At 38.4% G+C, this 16506-nt stretch overlaps 1 protein-coding gene across 1 annotated transcript; it reads right to left on the minus strand.

Annotated features, from left to right (window-relative positions):
- Nucleotides 1-8631: 8631 nt before the first annotated feature.
- LOC116255894 (heavy metal-associated isoprenylated plant protein 6-like) lies at nucleotides 8632-9574 on the minus strand. The gene is made up of 3 exons (XM_031631981.2): nucleotides 9449-9574; nucleotides 9229-9307; nucleotides 8632-9008 (listed from the first exon to the last, which is right to left on the minus strand). The coding sequence occupies exons 1-3, from the start codon at nucleotides 9449-9451 to the stop codon at nucleotides 8632-8634; spliced, it is 459 nt and encodes a 152-aa protein (XP_031487841.1). The 5' UTR covers nucleotides 9452-9574.
- Nucleotides 9575-16506: the final 6932 nt, after the last annotated feature.

Here is a 16506-nt window from a genome sequence, read left to right on the forward strand (position 1 = left end):
GTTAGATTTTTTTTTTTAATTTTTTAAAATTTATATATAATTAAAAAAAAATTGAAGTGAAGCTAAGGCGGCCCATGGAGTGATGATCCATGATGGATTCAACCCAATGAGCGAAAAACCCTGGCTGTTCTGTTTCTTGGTTTTTCTTTTTAAGCAAGTTCAAATTTGAAATGAAGGCTCGGGAATTAGCTTAAGATAATTGGGTGCAATTGAAAAGACTGATCACAAGATCACACGGCCATCGGAACAGGAGAATGAGGGCGACGTTTCACCTTTTCCGTGTACCTCAAGAAACGGATTGGAGAAGAGATGCGTGCAGGAGAAGCAACTTAATCACAAACTTTCTTGACCTTGAAATTTTAGGTCTTCGGTTCAATGTTATTAAAATAAAGGTCAAGAACCCAATCGTGGGCGAGGCTGGCTATTTGCAGTTGTAAATTGGAAAGTAAATGGTAAAATATGTAAAAATTAATTACAACAAAAAAATTCTAAGATATGTTTACCGTGCAAGCACCACCACTGAGTTGGCCCAATCATTTTGCCGTGGATTCTAGACGAATATGCCGATTCAGATGTATTAATTGGACTGATTCTGATATTACTGTTTTGGTTTATCAAATTAGAGATTTAATTAACTTAGTGAGGAATGGATCGTTGGTTGGTACATCTGCAAATATATGCTAATAAGGGTGGGCACTACCGGCCCGGGTTTGGGCTCGAAAAACCCGGCCTGTGCTCGATGGGCGGGCTCGGATCAGTCCGATCAGGGTTTGATCCAGTTCGATAACTTAAAAAAATATTTTTTATTAATAATATATATTTTTTATTAAAAATATATTTTACATTAAAAATTATTTTATATTAAAAAAATTATTATAACTGAGTTGGGGCTGGGCCGAGCTGAGCCCCAGGCCGGGTTTCTGATATTGGGCCCGAGCCCGAGCTGGGCCCAAGCCCGAGCTGGGCCCAAGTTTCAGAACATCGTCCCACCCCTACATGCAAATATCTTTTCCATGGTTTTGACATCTCGGTCTTTTAGGTCGTAGAAAATCCACAAGTTATCTTGGTTGTTCTAAAGCACTCTGACTAATTGATCTTGTTTGGCCAAAAGGTGATCAAATGTTGAAGATATAAATGGATCAAATGAAAAAAAAATACTAAAATTAAGGATTGCGAGAAACAAAAGAAACCAAATTCACCATTTCATGAGGAGGAGTGTGATCTCTTCTCCTTTCTCACATCCAAGTAAAAAAAAAAAAATCATTGTTGTTTATACTAGGCAAAAAAGCTTTCATTGTTTGAAAATTTTGCTTTCTTAAGAAGGTTACTGTTCAAATATGATCTAATCGCGCATCCTTCACATTTAAGTCACCCCAAGTCTCTCATATCCTCAGCAGTTACAATATATTCTTCTGAAAAAGACAGTGATTTCGCTATATGAAAAAAGGCTGAAGTCGTTCGCAGAGTCTTTTTAAGCCAAAGGGATGACGACAGGGCTGCCGGTTAGGCCTCTGCTTGCAGCTTCCCTGCAAAAGCATGGCCTCTATTCGACAAAGGAATACGATAGACCTATGTTTGAAAATTAGATTAAAAAAACTTAGCCTACATTTCGTTGAAACCTCTCTTTCCCTCTTTGTCCCACTATTGCTTGGGAGTTAAGCTACAACCATGGAAGAAACTTAGGGGACAAGGAAAGTGATTTAATTACAGTAATATAAGAGCAGTTTAAGGTACCCTCTTTGAAACATCCATGTTGCAAATATACTCAATAAAGTATTATAGCCTATCTATAGATTAGCCCACTCATGGCCCATGGCATAAGAGTACGTGCTGTACAAATGATCCAGTTTTTAGTTAAAAAGAAGTTAAACAAAGGAAGCTTACGACATTCTTATCAGTTAAATGTCTTTCGTTTAAATTTTTCATTTGAAAACATGCATTAGGACATCCATCCACGCATTATAAGTTTAGACCTACCTCAAATCTGATCTAATGGAACATCCTTGGCATTAGCTCACTCTTCCCCTATTCTCTATCTGATCTTAAGCCAGTATTTTCTTTAACGTAAAGTTGAGAAGGAGTATTTCTTAAGTTGTTCTAACTTAACCCATGCATTATTAAATCAAATGATAATTAGGTAAAAGATATGAGACTCTCAAGATCCTGCACCAGACTCTTATCAGATAAAAGTGAACTTTTACTTCACTTGTTTTTAGTGGCTGTCCTTGGACATAACTAGACAATCAACCTTCTCTAGAAAAACTCAGAATCAAGAATACAAGAGATAGCTGCCACCTTCAAACATGAGAATTAGGGCAGCAAAACGGAAAATTTATAATAAGCCTTTACAGAGGACGATAACAAGGAACCCTTCGATACTTCAACAAAAACTGAACAGCACCAACCAGAAGAACTGCATGACTCCCTTAATTATTAACACCACAAGAAACACATCGCCGCCTTCAATATCTAACCAAGAATGCATAAACCTGGAGAGGGAGGCGCTACCCTTCACAGTTCAGCTACTTGTTTCTGTAGATCTTTCTCCAGCGGTAGAAGAAGCCAACACCACCAAGCCCAGCTGCCCAAAGATTCAGGCCATACTTCTTCGACTCCGCGGCGACCTCGCCCCTGCCATCCGATCGTTTTGGGGGTTTATATACTGTGATTGCTTTCTCCGGTTCTTCTTCTTTCAGTGGAACTACTGCATGTCCTGATTGCTTCTTTTTCTTCTTATTATCTTCTTTGTTGTCGCGATCGTGTTCATCACCCCCGGCGGACAAGTTCTTCGCAGGGAATGACCCGTCCCTCGTCAGGATTCGGGCTTTCTTTTTCACTTTCTGAACTTGACGGAGGAGGACGCCGGGATCTACGTTTCCCGTCACCACCACCTTCCTCATTTCTGGGTACAAATCCAAGGATTCAACACCTGCAATATACAAGTTTATCAATTTGAACGCAACGTCATTCCTCAATCCGATGACATGCTTAATTAGTATAGTATACGAATCTGCCCGGCCGTCCATTTCAATGCAAGAAACAAGATGGGTGCTATCTTTTATTATCATCAACGTCCTTCAAGTACTTTTCCACGTCTTTCGGGCATTGGCCACAGCAGCCGATGTTAGCTTCAATCTCGCACTTCTATGACAAGTTAGAAGAAGAAAATGGTACATGTGAATTGCAGTATACAGGCATAGTAGAAGAACCAACAGAGGAAACTAGCTACCCGGAGATGAAGGAGAAGAACAGGGGAGGAGGGGCGGAAGCACACCATTTTTCAATAAGAAGACGCAGAACGAGGTATGACAGATCGATGCCTGAAACGGTGGGAATTTCTCCCCGACTATCTTCGCCCAAGGAATGTCGACTTGTTGAAGGACAATAGAGAGGGATTTAGTGTTGTCCTGTTACAGCAGGGAACAATTTGCTTTTAAAGGAGAACATGAATTTCCATGGGATTTCACTGAAATTGGCGCTAACTTTACTTAGTTTGTATGATCCTCCGGAGAGAGGACTCATGAAATCTTCAGAGATTTTGGAAAGAACGACGTGTATTTCTTAGAGAATTTCGAAGAAAGTCGCGTATTTCTTGGAGGGTTGCTCTCACTCTCACTCCCACACACTCACACCCACAGAAGGAAGAATCCACACTGTATCTTAATGTCGTTTCTGCACTTCGACTAAGAACACGGCGACCCCGCTTTTCCTTAAATCAATTTCCTTTATAGGAAAAAAAAATTAACAGTATTCAAAAACTTGAGTCTAATCGCATGCAATTCGGAATCGATTACGAAAACCAAAATGAACATTTATAGATTCAATCTAGATATGATCCCCTGCTGGTTAAAGCCTAATTTTCGAAAAGCTTGGTGCCTTTTAAACTTTCAGATCGTCCTTTGAAAAGAGCTGCTAATTCTTATAAAAAGAAGGTTTTAACTGTTTTTCTTGTTAATCCGACTGCAGAGTCTTTAACAGGGGCCAAGAAAAAATGATAAATGGGCTGGTTACTGGTTAGGCCCCAGTTCGGCTTCCACGAAATTGGAATATGTTTGACTCATTTCTAAAAGAAAGATAAAAAAATTAGCATCCACATATTGAAAAGTCATCCATCCCTCTTCCTCCCGCCTATTCCATTTTTGGGAGTTAAAAGCTATAAAACCAGAGCCTGCCGCGTCCGGGTACTCAAGAAGTTTCCTAGTAACAGAGTCGGCCTAATATTATATATAATTATATTTATTTTTTTTTTTTTCTAGCCACAGGCTGGCCTAATAAACTTTCGCGCCCAGTTTGACTCGGCCATTATACTTATTGTATGTATATATTTTTTTGTTATAAATATCATGTTTATATATTAAATTTTTATAATATATGATCTTTTATAAAAATTTTATAAAAATCAAGCTGGGTCGAGCCAGAAGTAGAGGTGGGCGCCGGGCTGGGCCATCGGCAGGGGCCCGATGGGCTGGCCGACCTGACCCGGTTTGTTAATATTTAAATTTTTTATTATTAATAAAATATATTTTATTATTTTTTATTTTATAATTAAAAAACATTTTTTAATTATAACCGAGCCAAACCCGAGCCCAAAAATTTTCAGAAATTTCGGTGAAAACTTCACATAGTTGCTTGGTCGGTGCTATGCTTGACTGTTGTACCATTATCTACCTTGTATATCTTTTCTTGTATACTGTCATTCGATCTAAGCCTACCATAAGAAACGGTCCAACTCCAAAGCCTGCTTCTCAGTTCAAATGCCCAAAAGAAGATCTATTTGTTTCTTCTGTAGGATGGCTACAATTTGCTTGTTTTTGTTCATTTGGTGCCTTCTGTTTTGATGTTATTTTGAAAGAGCAAGGTGGAAAGGTTGGTTGATGCCAAAGGCTCAAGTAAGCCTCTCGTTTGCCCATCTTGCATTACGGCCACAACAGGAAAATGCTTTTCAAAAGCAAGAACATAAAACATATGAATGGTTAAGGCAATAACTATGCATGTGGTGTATGTGCTTTGCACATTGCTTGTTTTTGGGTCTTGATTTACTGTTTTACTATTTTGCCGAGTCAATGTGGCTTGATTTACTATTTTGCTAGATATTTCTGCTCATATTCAAGTCTTTGTGGTTTTCGGTTTTTGTATCAAAACCATGAAGGTATCCAGCTGGTGCTTGTATTGATTTATTTTACTTTTTTCATTCTTCACTCATCAACTTCTATGAGAGATGTGCTTGAAAGTTTAATATGATAAAAATATGCTTTATTCTCCATCGAAAGCTAGCATATAAAACGACTTTCAGTTGGTCTTTTCTTTTATTGTCATCTTAGAATTTCAGGTCAATTATTTTGGTCTAAGACAAACCTTGTGTTTTTATGAACAGGTCTAAGACTGGTTAAGCTCTTTGTAAACAAGAAAAACCTGGGTTTCAGGTTCTAGACTCAATTGTATTGTCTCTAGACAATCTTAAACTAAGATGTCACGCAAGGCTTGGTAGCTTAGTATGGAGATCACTTTCATAATTCACAAATGCATCTTGAAATAGAAAAGATGCATTGAAAATTTGCTGTTTGTGGAATGCGGAAATGAATTTTGTGTCTTAACAAGTTGCATAAGCTAATGCAGAGCAGGCCAGCGAAAACTAGGTATTGGTATTGTGAACGCCCTATGATAGTAACCATCTTAATTTGATGTCGTTAGCATGATATTATCTTTCAAGAAGTTATATAGTATATTATATGGTGTTTCTTGCTTGTATAGGTTGAAAATAGAGAACTTTGATATCATGGTGATGGCTTGAATCCCAGCTTTCACTGATCCTTACTGTCAAAGGAATCAACCATAGAACGTACAGTAGTGCACATGATAACGTTGAGGGTGAATACCTTCAGTTACATGTTTTCAATGTTGATGGATGGCAAATTTCTTGTAGTGCTTGGAGCACAATGCCTCAATTTCTACATGAAAAACTTGATCAATGGAATCATCCCATCTAAATAAGATCCCCAACAGGTTAAAGTTTTTCTCCGTTGTAAAACGTGGTGCTCTTTTAACTTGAAGATTGTTCTTCGAAAGAAGCTGCTCATATTATTGTGATACATTCTTTTTCATAAGACTGCAGAGTTTTATCTAGAGTAAAGTGATAATGATGAGGTTTATCTCGAGTAAAGTGATAATGATGAGGTTACTGGTCAGTGACAGAATAAAAAAAATTGGTTGGAAGAACACTCGTTTAAAAATTTTCATATCTGTTATTATATATATATATATATATATATATATATATATATATATATATATATATATATATATATATATATATATATATATATATATATATATATATATATAATGATAAATGTAGTCTAAAGATGCCCATTTTAAAATAATGAAATTTTAAGAAACCGGTGTGCAGTACTGTGAGTGGCATAACTTGAATTTGGGGTGTGTTATGTCGTCCATCGTTAGCTGGACTAGTGGCTGGCTACGTTTCTATAGTGGGGTCCTACGTGCAAATTGAAGGATGTGGTGATCGGGTCACCTTGTATTCATGTAGCTCTGGTCCCCTGAAGGCAAATGAAAGGAGAGGACCAGAGCTACATGAATACAAGGTGACCCGATCACCATATCCTTCAGTTTCTTGCCGGAGAGTATGACCGATCCTCAAACTCACCGGGATAATGATACGTTTAATGGTCAGGCCCCCATCTTAACAAAAGCATGGTGATATCCAGAAATTGGTATAGGTTAGTTGTGTCATGAAGGTTAGATTTAAAAACTTAGCCGGCAGTTGAAAATTTCTCCGTCCCACTCTGCATTCCGCTAAATGCACATGAACCTTCAGAGGATTTGCAAGGAATTTCCGCTCTCACTCCCACACACACGCAGAAGGAAGAATCAAGGTTGTTTCGTGATTTGGTTTCGGTTTCTGCACGTCTTTCTCTTTACGAAGAACATGGTGGCCCCTTTTTTCCTTACTTTTCAGAAATTTCGATGAAAACTTCGCCGGGATTGCTTAGTCGGTACTTTGCTTTTGGCTGTTGTATAGCCACCTGATGAAGGTGGGAGTGCAGTTTCTGGAGCAGAAGGCCCTTAACTTCTTCTACCGAAAAATCTTAACAATATACAAAAACTTGACTCTGATCACATGCACTTCTGAATCGTTTATGCAAACCAAATTAAACTTTTTCAGACATCTAGATATGATCCCCAGCTGGTTAAAGCCTAATTTCCAGAAGCGTGGTGCCTTTTAAACTTTCAGAGCGTCCTTTGAAAAGAGCTGCTAATTCTTTTAAAAAGAAGTTCTAACTAAGTTCTAACTGTTTTTCTTGTTAATGTGATTGCAGAGTCTCTTACAGAAGCCAAGCGAAAATGATCAATGGGGTGGTTACTGGTTGGGCCCCCATTCGACTTCCAGGAAATTGAAATATGTTTGACTTACTTTTAAATTTAGATTAAAAAATTCACATACAAATATTGTAAAGTTCTCCATCCTCTTCCTCCCGCTATTTCTTAGGGTTTATCACGATACCGCTGGGCATGAAGCCGGGTACTCCAGAAGCTTCCTAAGTACCTGCCCTCGCATGCGCAGGGCCTAAATCTTGGCCCAGCTTGATTCAGCCTAATAATATATACAACTATATTTATTATAGTTTTAGTTATAAATATCTTATATCTCAAATATTTATATTTGGTGATCTTCTATTCAAATCAAAGTTTCACCCAAGTGACGGGTGCAAGCGGCAAGATGAATCAAAGCCAACTTAATTTGGATTCGGCTAGGCCGGCTCGATGCCCAGCCCTAGCAACGCACATTTGTAACCTACATGAGGGTGCATAAGGTGGTGCAACAGCAAGCTGGTCGGTCTAGGTGAGGCTGGAGGCACATTGAATAGGTTGCGCTATTTGAAGCCAGGAGTTTGGTTCAGCGCGCCCCATTCCAAGACCAACTGAGTTGTTGCCTTAGAGTAAATGAAGAAGATAGTGTGAAAGGATAACAGATCGTTGCGCATCATACATGCGAACCAAAATTATAAGCAGTGTATTTCAATTTTTTTTTGCCAAAATGAAATTCTTCAATTTTTTTAATGATTCACAATTGATTTAGCTGTTTTTTAAGATGGATAAAATAGAATGAAGCAAACTCCCCATTTCAAGAATCTGTAATCAGAAAAAACATTTAATGGCATTTCTTTTAAATATAAACAAACATAGCCCTGAGAATCATAACATAATTGATTGAACAGGCGACGCATAGAAGGCATTTGTAAACAATGGGAATACAACACTTTAAATTGCCGAAATAAACTCTTAACAGCAGCCTGAGTGTATTAAGAATGAACTTTTGCTTCAGTGTGGATGAAAAGAATATATTTCACCTTTTGTTTGTTCCCATTAATACCGGAAAACAAGATAAAGCATGTCTGGTCTAGAGCCCCACCTTTACTGATGTTTTTCATGAAACGTGTAAACCTTTCCCTTTATTGACGTCATAAAGATGAATGTTTACTGACTCATAACCTCGCCATCATAAACTTAGATGACATGACATATACACCTGAACACCAGTAGTAACATCTGTTCTCCCCACAAAAAAACTACACAATCTTCCCTTGAAACCATGTGAGCGTGAGAGAGCTACTACTTTTTGTAAGTCTTGTTGCATTTGTAGTAGACGCCTGCACCAAACCCATATGCGTAGAGATTTAAACCATAGGTCTTCGTCTCCGAGGCAACCTTGTCCTTGCCATCCGATGGCTTTGGGGGTTTATATATTACTATGGCTTTCTTAGATGCTGCTTCTTTCATGGGAATTACTGCATCTACTGGTATGATCTTTTTCTTTCTGTTGTCATATGCATCAACCAGGGCTGACAAGTTCTTCGCAGACGCGTCCTTTGTCAGCATTCGGGCTTCCTTTTTCACTTTCTTGACGGCAGCGAGGACGATGGTGGGATCAACGTCTCCAGTCACCACCACCTTGCTTTCTTCAGGGTACAAATCCACAGATTCAACTCCTGCAGTACAAGTTTACCAATTCGAAAATGAGAGTTGAATCAGGATCATTCCTCAAACAATTCCTGCTTTAATTATATTGGTGGTAGCTTTATACGTGCACGAAGCACAATATCCCACTCTTTCACTCTCTCTACGACAGGTTTTGCATCTATATGTATCAATCTGCCCGTCGATTTCCGATGGAAAGAACAGTTTTAAGTGGGTGCCAAATTTTGTTACCTTGAACGCGTTTCAGGTACTTTTCCACTCTTTCCCGGCAGCCGTCGCAGCAGTCGATGTTGGCTTCAATCACCCACTTCTGCGGCAAGTTAAAAGAAGACGACGATATATATATATGAGAATTTCAGCACAGGCGTAGCTAGCTATTAGAAAAACCAACAGAGAATGCTCGCGTCCTGGAGATGAAGAAGAAGAAGAGAGGAAAGGAGAGGATGTGTACCATTTTTTCAGAAGTCGATGTAGTACCAGAGAAGATCGTCCGATGAGGGGGTGACTTGGTGGAGGTTGTCAGTTATTATTATCGCTCCAAGGAACGTCGAATTTTTGAAGGAGAAGATAGAGATCAGGTTCAGCCTGAATAGAACGGTACAGGGATCCTTTTCTTTACTTTAATTTAAACGAGAAGATGAATTTCCATGGCATTTCACTGAAAAATGACGCTTGTTTCCTCTCTAGAGAAAAACTGAGCATTCTATTAAACGCGGTATAACGTGGGACTCACACGGAATATAGATCATTTTCTAATAAAAAAAAACGCCATCTTAAATCATGACCACGGCTTTAGCGGACTGAGAGATTAAGCCATGGAAGAAACTTAGGTGACATGAAAAATAATTTAATTGCTGAGATATAGTAGTGTTGCTGCCCGGCTTTGAAACACCCATGTTGATGAAAATACATTCATTACCTAAACTGTTAAGGCCTATCTCTAGATTAATAATTTTCTTGGCTCACTTCACTGGCAGGAAATTTTAAAAGAAAAACATTGTTACCGAAATCTCAGCTTACTTAAAGTGAATTAGTGTCAAATCGATTGATTTGGTGGTCGATTCTAGAGTCTTATCTTTGTTATTTAAAATGAATTCTTTAGTATTTATTTGGCTCTGATCTCTCTTAACTTCCTCGGTGGCAAGATTCTTTTGGCCGGTCGAATTCCTCAACCATCATCTCTCTTCGATGGGTAGGAAGTTCCTCTCTTTAAGAAAACAAAAACTCACAATGGATCACCCAGAGGTCCTAATATATTAGGAAAGGAAATCCCTATGATTTTTGAATAAGGGAGAATATCAAGCCGGGCATTTAATGGGCATGAAGTTGATGGTTGAACCTACCCAGTAAGTAAGCAGACTCGGCTTGGGCTCGGATTGGGCTGTCAACAAGAATTTTAGGCCCACCTGAATCTAACTTTGTCAAGCCTTGGACCAGCCCTGCCCAGCCTGATCCCTTGACCGTCCATTAATTTGGTTGTCATTAAGCAACATAATTAGCTTTGGTATCTCTGTTTTACTGACCGTATAAACCTAGATACGTTAATTAGGTGTAGACCATGTTGGTCTATGGCATTGAACCCATCGAGTTGAACCGTACGTAAGACGTTGAAATTCATATTGGTCCAGAATATATTTTAACAATCAGGAAATTAATCCACCTAAACTGAGAGGAGATAGGGAACCAGCATCTTGTTTCAAGTCATGGCAGTCACGTTTCCTAAATCGGATTAAGGACTCTTAATCGGATAGATGAAGCAAGATTCGATACATTTAGGGCCCTAATTATTTTATACTATACCAAAAAAAAAAATCAACTGTGATATGAAGGAAAATTGAAGTTCAGGCGTCCCACTCATGTCCCAATATCCGGTTCAGCCGGACGGCGTAAAAATTTATAAGGTTGGTCAGTTTTAGTTTTCTTAAGATGGATGGAGCAAAAGGGAGCAAAGTCCCCATTTCAGGAAAAGTATAATCTCTTCCTTCTCTAATAAAGAAAAAGCATTTCATGATTTTTCTACTAAACATAAAAAAGTATGGTCCAAACATAAAAAAGTATGGTCCAAAGGGGCGTAATATAACAAGTTGGGCAAGTAAGTCATTGTTCCATTTCCATGGGTACTACTCATAATGAGAATATAAAAGATATATTATCTGTTTGATTTCCATGGGTACTACTCATAATGAGTTTTGGGCATTTTTTTGGGCCGTAAATTATCAACCTCTTATTCACTCAAAAACACAAACAGTATTCAACTTGTTTTCAAAACTTTGCATTCTTAAGAGGTTAGTCCATAATGTTTTGTGTGAATTAGTAAGTATACACCCTTGGCCTTGAGGTTACTTTTTTCGCTATCTCTATCTGATCTTAATTAAACCAGATTTTTCATTCATGTAAAGCAATTGAAAAGGTTTAAATTTGCCTGAGGACACTCCTCAACTATCAAAAAATGAACTTTTACTTCAGTTATTTCTACCTTTCTAATGACTGTCTTTGGATGAAACTAGATATTAAACAGTTTCTTTTATTTGCATCAATACGCTACTTTGGAAAAAGTCGCCTGATCTTGCCCAAATCAACTTGCTTACAATCCAAGCTGCGAGATGATTCATGACATATGAACACCAAGGGGACAATAGCAACACTGGTTCCCCGAACATCGAACACCACTGACGATAAAAACTGCAGATTGAATCAGCTTCTCTTCAAACCACATGAATGCATGAACCTAGGGAGACCATGTGAGCGATAGACAGAGAAAGAGTCCCGTCCCTTCTCAGCTACTACTTCTTGTAAGTCTTATCGTTGCTGTAGTAGATGCCTGCAGCAAACCCATATGCGGAGAGATTCGCACCATATGTGTTCCTCTCCGATGCGATATCGGCTCCGCCCTTTGATGGTCCTGTGGATTTATCTACTGTAATGGCTTTATCAGATGCTTCTTCTTTCACGGGAATCACTTCATTTCCTGATTTCTTCGCCTTACTGTTATTGCTGTCGCCGCCGTATTCATCATCGGTGGCCGCCAAGTTCTTGGCGGGCGCGTCCATTAATGCCAGCAGTCGGGCTTTCTTTCTCACCTTCTGAACTTCACGGAGGAGGATGCTAGGATCTACCTTTCCCGTCACCACCACCTTGCTTTCTTCAAGGTACAAATCCACAGATTCAACTCCTGCAGTACGAGTTTTTCTAGTCAGTAAATTCGAAGCTCTTGCTTTCTCTCTCTGTGTGATGACAGGTTTAGTTTTGTATATCAATCCTTTAGTTCATTTCAACGCAAAATCAGTTTAAGAGGCTGCCATATTTGATTACCTTTAATACTCGTCAAGATCCGTTTTACCTTGTCACGGCAGCCGCCACAGCAGTCGATGTTAGCTGCAATCTCACACTTCTGCGCCAAGTAAGAAGAAGAAATTCGCATATAAGAACTGCAGCTACAGGCCTAGTTGCAGAATCAAATGAAAAGTCTAACTAGCTACGCGGATCGATGAAGATGAAGAAGAAGAAGAAGAGAGGAGAGAGGAGAGGGAGGATCTACCTGCACCATTTTCGGTAGAAGAGAGTCCAATTGGAAGGAAAGGAGGGAGATCGGGTTTGGCCTGAAGGGAACTGCAGATCAAGAAGCCTTTTCTTGTAAACAAAAAGCTGACGAATGTCGACGGGATTCGCTGCAAAATGACGCTTATTTTAGATTAATTCATGATCCTCCGGGAACAAAACTAGGCGTTCTGTGTTAAATATTGGAAAAGGAGACGAATTTCAGGGAATTTTTAAATAAGTTTCTCTCTCAAAGAAGAACCAGCATACGCTACAATTACAAATAAATAAATAAATCAGAAATTTGGATTAAAGGTTCACGTCTTCGCTTGATTTGTGTGTTGCTAGCAGCAATTAATTTTTGTATAGCCGAATGTCGTTAATTTCTGGACAACAAGGCCCTTAAATAATTTTTCTTTCTTTTTTTTTTTTCTATTACTTGTGAAAGACCACGCGTCTGAGTGAGTTCTTTGTTAGCCTTAGGCATAAGACAGTATGGATACGTCCTATTTTATAAGGGATTGTTTGGTAATGGAACATCTTAAATCTACCAAAAAATTATTCACATTTTTAAATATCATATAACTAGTATTTCATGAAATTACCTCGATTTTTTAGGCAGATTTATAAAAACCGTATATAGTGAAAAGTAAGTTCTTCGCATGTATAGAAGCCTACGTGTAGAAATGGTGCCTACTTTAGGAATTTGATACAGCACAACCCAAAAGAATAGCATCTACAAAAATCAAACCTAGGAGATGGGCTTTCACCGCACCTCTATGCGACCAATGGTAGAGCCACATGTGGGCACCTGCCCCACAAAAATCCTCTATTTTCATAAAAGTGCTTTAAATGATTTGCTCATTTACATACAACAGTGCCCTTAAAACTATAATAATTTTCAATTAGAGCCACCCAGCCCAAAATCTTTGGCTATGACACTGCCCAATTACACTACGCCCCTTAATCTCTATATGCCAAATTTGACAAACCAAAATAAACAATTAAACTTTTGCAGATATCATATAGTTTTGATCCCTGCTGGTTAAAGTCTAATATATATATGTTTTTAATGTGGTGCATTTAAACTTTCAGATTGTCCTTTGAGAAGAGCTGCACTAATTTTCGTATAAGATAAGCTTGCTGATATATATTCTATTCAGTATGACTGCAGTCTTTAACTCGAGCCAACCGATAATCAACCCCTATGTCATTATTCTCAACAAAAGAATGGTCCCTATCCGAAATATGTTAGACATCTTTCTAATATTAGTTTTAGCCTATAGTTGAAAATTTCAACGTCCCTCTTTGTTCCACTATTGCTTGGGAGTTAAGTCATAGGCAGCGCGTGAGCCAGCTCAAAGATGGGGCCATGGAGGAAACTTGAGAGAAATGGAAAGCAATGTAATTAGTATAATAGTTTGGGTGCTCTTCCTTGAAACATCCAGGTTGAAAATGCATTACGTAAGCCATTGATTGTTATTAGAATCAGCCTATTGCAAACTCATTTGATTCAGCTAAGCTTTAGCAAATGTGGGTACGGGGTATTTTTTTCCGAACAATCTGTATATATACACATACGCACACACATACACACACCATTTGTTTTTTAAGGAACTCGTGAAAATACAAATACTCCCCGGATTGAACTTATTGGAATGGGCCACGTGTCTTGAAGCGGGCCCAGGTATGGGACCTAACAACTAACACTTCCATCAAGCCTTGGAAGATTTTTTTTTAAAATATTTTGTTGTTAATTTCAGAATTTGTACTAATTTCTGAATTTAATGATATTAGAGTAAGTTTTAGTTTACGAAACTTCAGGTCAAATAAAATAAAAATATGATTAGTAGGAAACTCGAACGGCAACACATTCTTCAAGCAACCCACCATTTTGAAAAAAGAGGTTTGAAGATCCCTTCATTCCCTCTGCTTTCTTTCGGGATCTTTAGCTCCACCCAGCAACCCCACTCTTTTGTATCATAGTCCATAAGATTTGAAGTGGAAACGTCCTCCACCACTACCAGCTATGTTGTATCCCTTAAAACAACGCCGCCATTGAAACTTTTCTAAGAAAATTAAAAGATAAAGACAAGAACCCATTTGGCATGTGGGGGGGATAGGTAACTTTTAAATGTTTTCGTCCCCGGGTTCTTAATTGGTGCATCTAATGAGAAGAAAATAAATCTCTGAAAATTGGCTTCCTTATAGAACGAGAAAATGTCTTTTACTGGGGAAAGGAAAACTTTTCATGTTTAAGTGTTGTTAAAATTAAACATATCTTCACTTTTGTCACTCACACTCCCCTCCTCCTTCTTCTTCTTCTTCTCTCTCTCTCTCTCTTTCTACTGTTTATTTTGTTATTCTTCACCAAGACGGAGGGTTGCCTTCATATTACCTTATAAAAACATTTTTCTACAAACAAATTTCCATGCTAAGAGCTGTTGATTTTTTATTGCTGGAAGCAGGGGCGGAGGGAGGTGGGGGCCGCCTTGGCCATGGCCTGGGTGAGTGCACAATTTTTTTCTTTATATTGAAAAAATTAAATTTTTTTAGTTTGGGCCGACCCGTCGTTCCTTTAGGCACTACCCGTCGCTCCTCTTGGCCCGACCACCAGATCGTTTGGCCCGCCCCTGAAAAAAATTCTGGCTTCACCCCTGGCTGAAAGAACACGTATAAACATAAAAAATGACTGATTCTGTGTATAAAGCAAACGTAGCACCATAGTTTGCAAGGTTCTATTATGAAATGAAATGAAATTAACGAAGGTATTCTGAATTTGGATACCCAAAAAAAAAAAAAAGTTCCTGCAAACAAATTCTTTGGTGGTGTTTTTTCTCTCAAATAATACATCCAAACTTGGAAAACGACTAAATTTCTATGTGCTTCTATGCAAATCAACCACAAAATCTCAGTTTACCAATTTATACGTAAATGTGTGTGTTTATGCATGCACGTGAACATCAGTAGGGCGTCCATTTCGATACTATTCTTGTTTAAATACATTTAACTTTGAAATTTTGATAGGATATGATGCATTAGTGCTGGTTTGATTGTATTTAAGAGATACAAAACTATAGGATTTGATAGAATGACGATAAAGGCCTTTGCCTTTTACTACTAACTACTGATGTGCCATGCGATCCAGGTGGACACCACCAATTAAGTCGCGTCCTGCTTTTCCAAAAAAGTTTCAGCGCCCACAGCCCAACGATGGAGACTCGGTGCTCAATGAATCGGATCGGTTTCACATTGATGCACAACGAAGTTTGGGAAGAAATCTTGCCACATGCATTTCTGAGTTGACTGCTAGTTAGGTTGTGAATTGTATTGTTCAAATGTGCAACTTAGCCCCACTACGACATGTAAGTGCAGATAGCCTTAAATAATTTTGGAGCAAAAGTTACATAGTCTGTAAAATAACACGACTCCTTGACTGACTAAAGTAGCCCATATAATCAATATTTATGACGATTATTTGAATATAAAAGGGAAGTTGTTAATCAAATTTTTGAAATTGAATGACAACTTGTTTCGCTAATTTTTTAACTTGAACTTGCATTTCTAACTTGGCTCTAATGGCACAGGTCATGTCTACTTTTGTCTTGTTTAGTTTGTAATAAATTAGGCCTTCAATCTCTCATAAATGGTAAGTGCATTTGAATCACATGAATGAAGAATTTGTATGTATCTCTCTCATTTTCGGATGAGTGAGGAAGACCCACTATCTGGCAGAGAGTTGAAGCTCCAACTTAACTCATTGTCCCTTTGAAGCACATAACCTGCTTTCAATGTCTTGAGATGCGATTCTTGGTGTTTTTCAAGTTACACATCGGTGACTTTTCTTTTATAGCACAAGATGTTGATGCCCTTAACAGTTGAAATAGAGACTATTAGTCCCCGCCCCAAAACCATTTGCACCAACTCATTCAAAGACATTTTTCTCTCATTTAAAACCTCCAATTAAAGAAG

This window comes from Nymphaea colorata, chromosome 6 (genome assembly GCF_008831285.2).
Source record: "Nymphaea colorata isolate Beijing-Zhang1983 chromosome 6, ASM883128v2, whole genome shotgun sequence".
Lineage (NCBI taxonomy): Eukaryota > Viridiplantae > Streptophyta > Magnoliopsida > Nymphaeales > Nymphaeaceae > Nymphaea > Nymphaea colorata.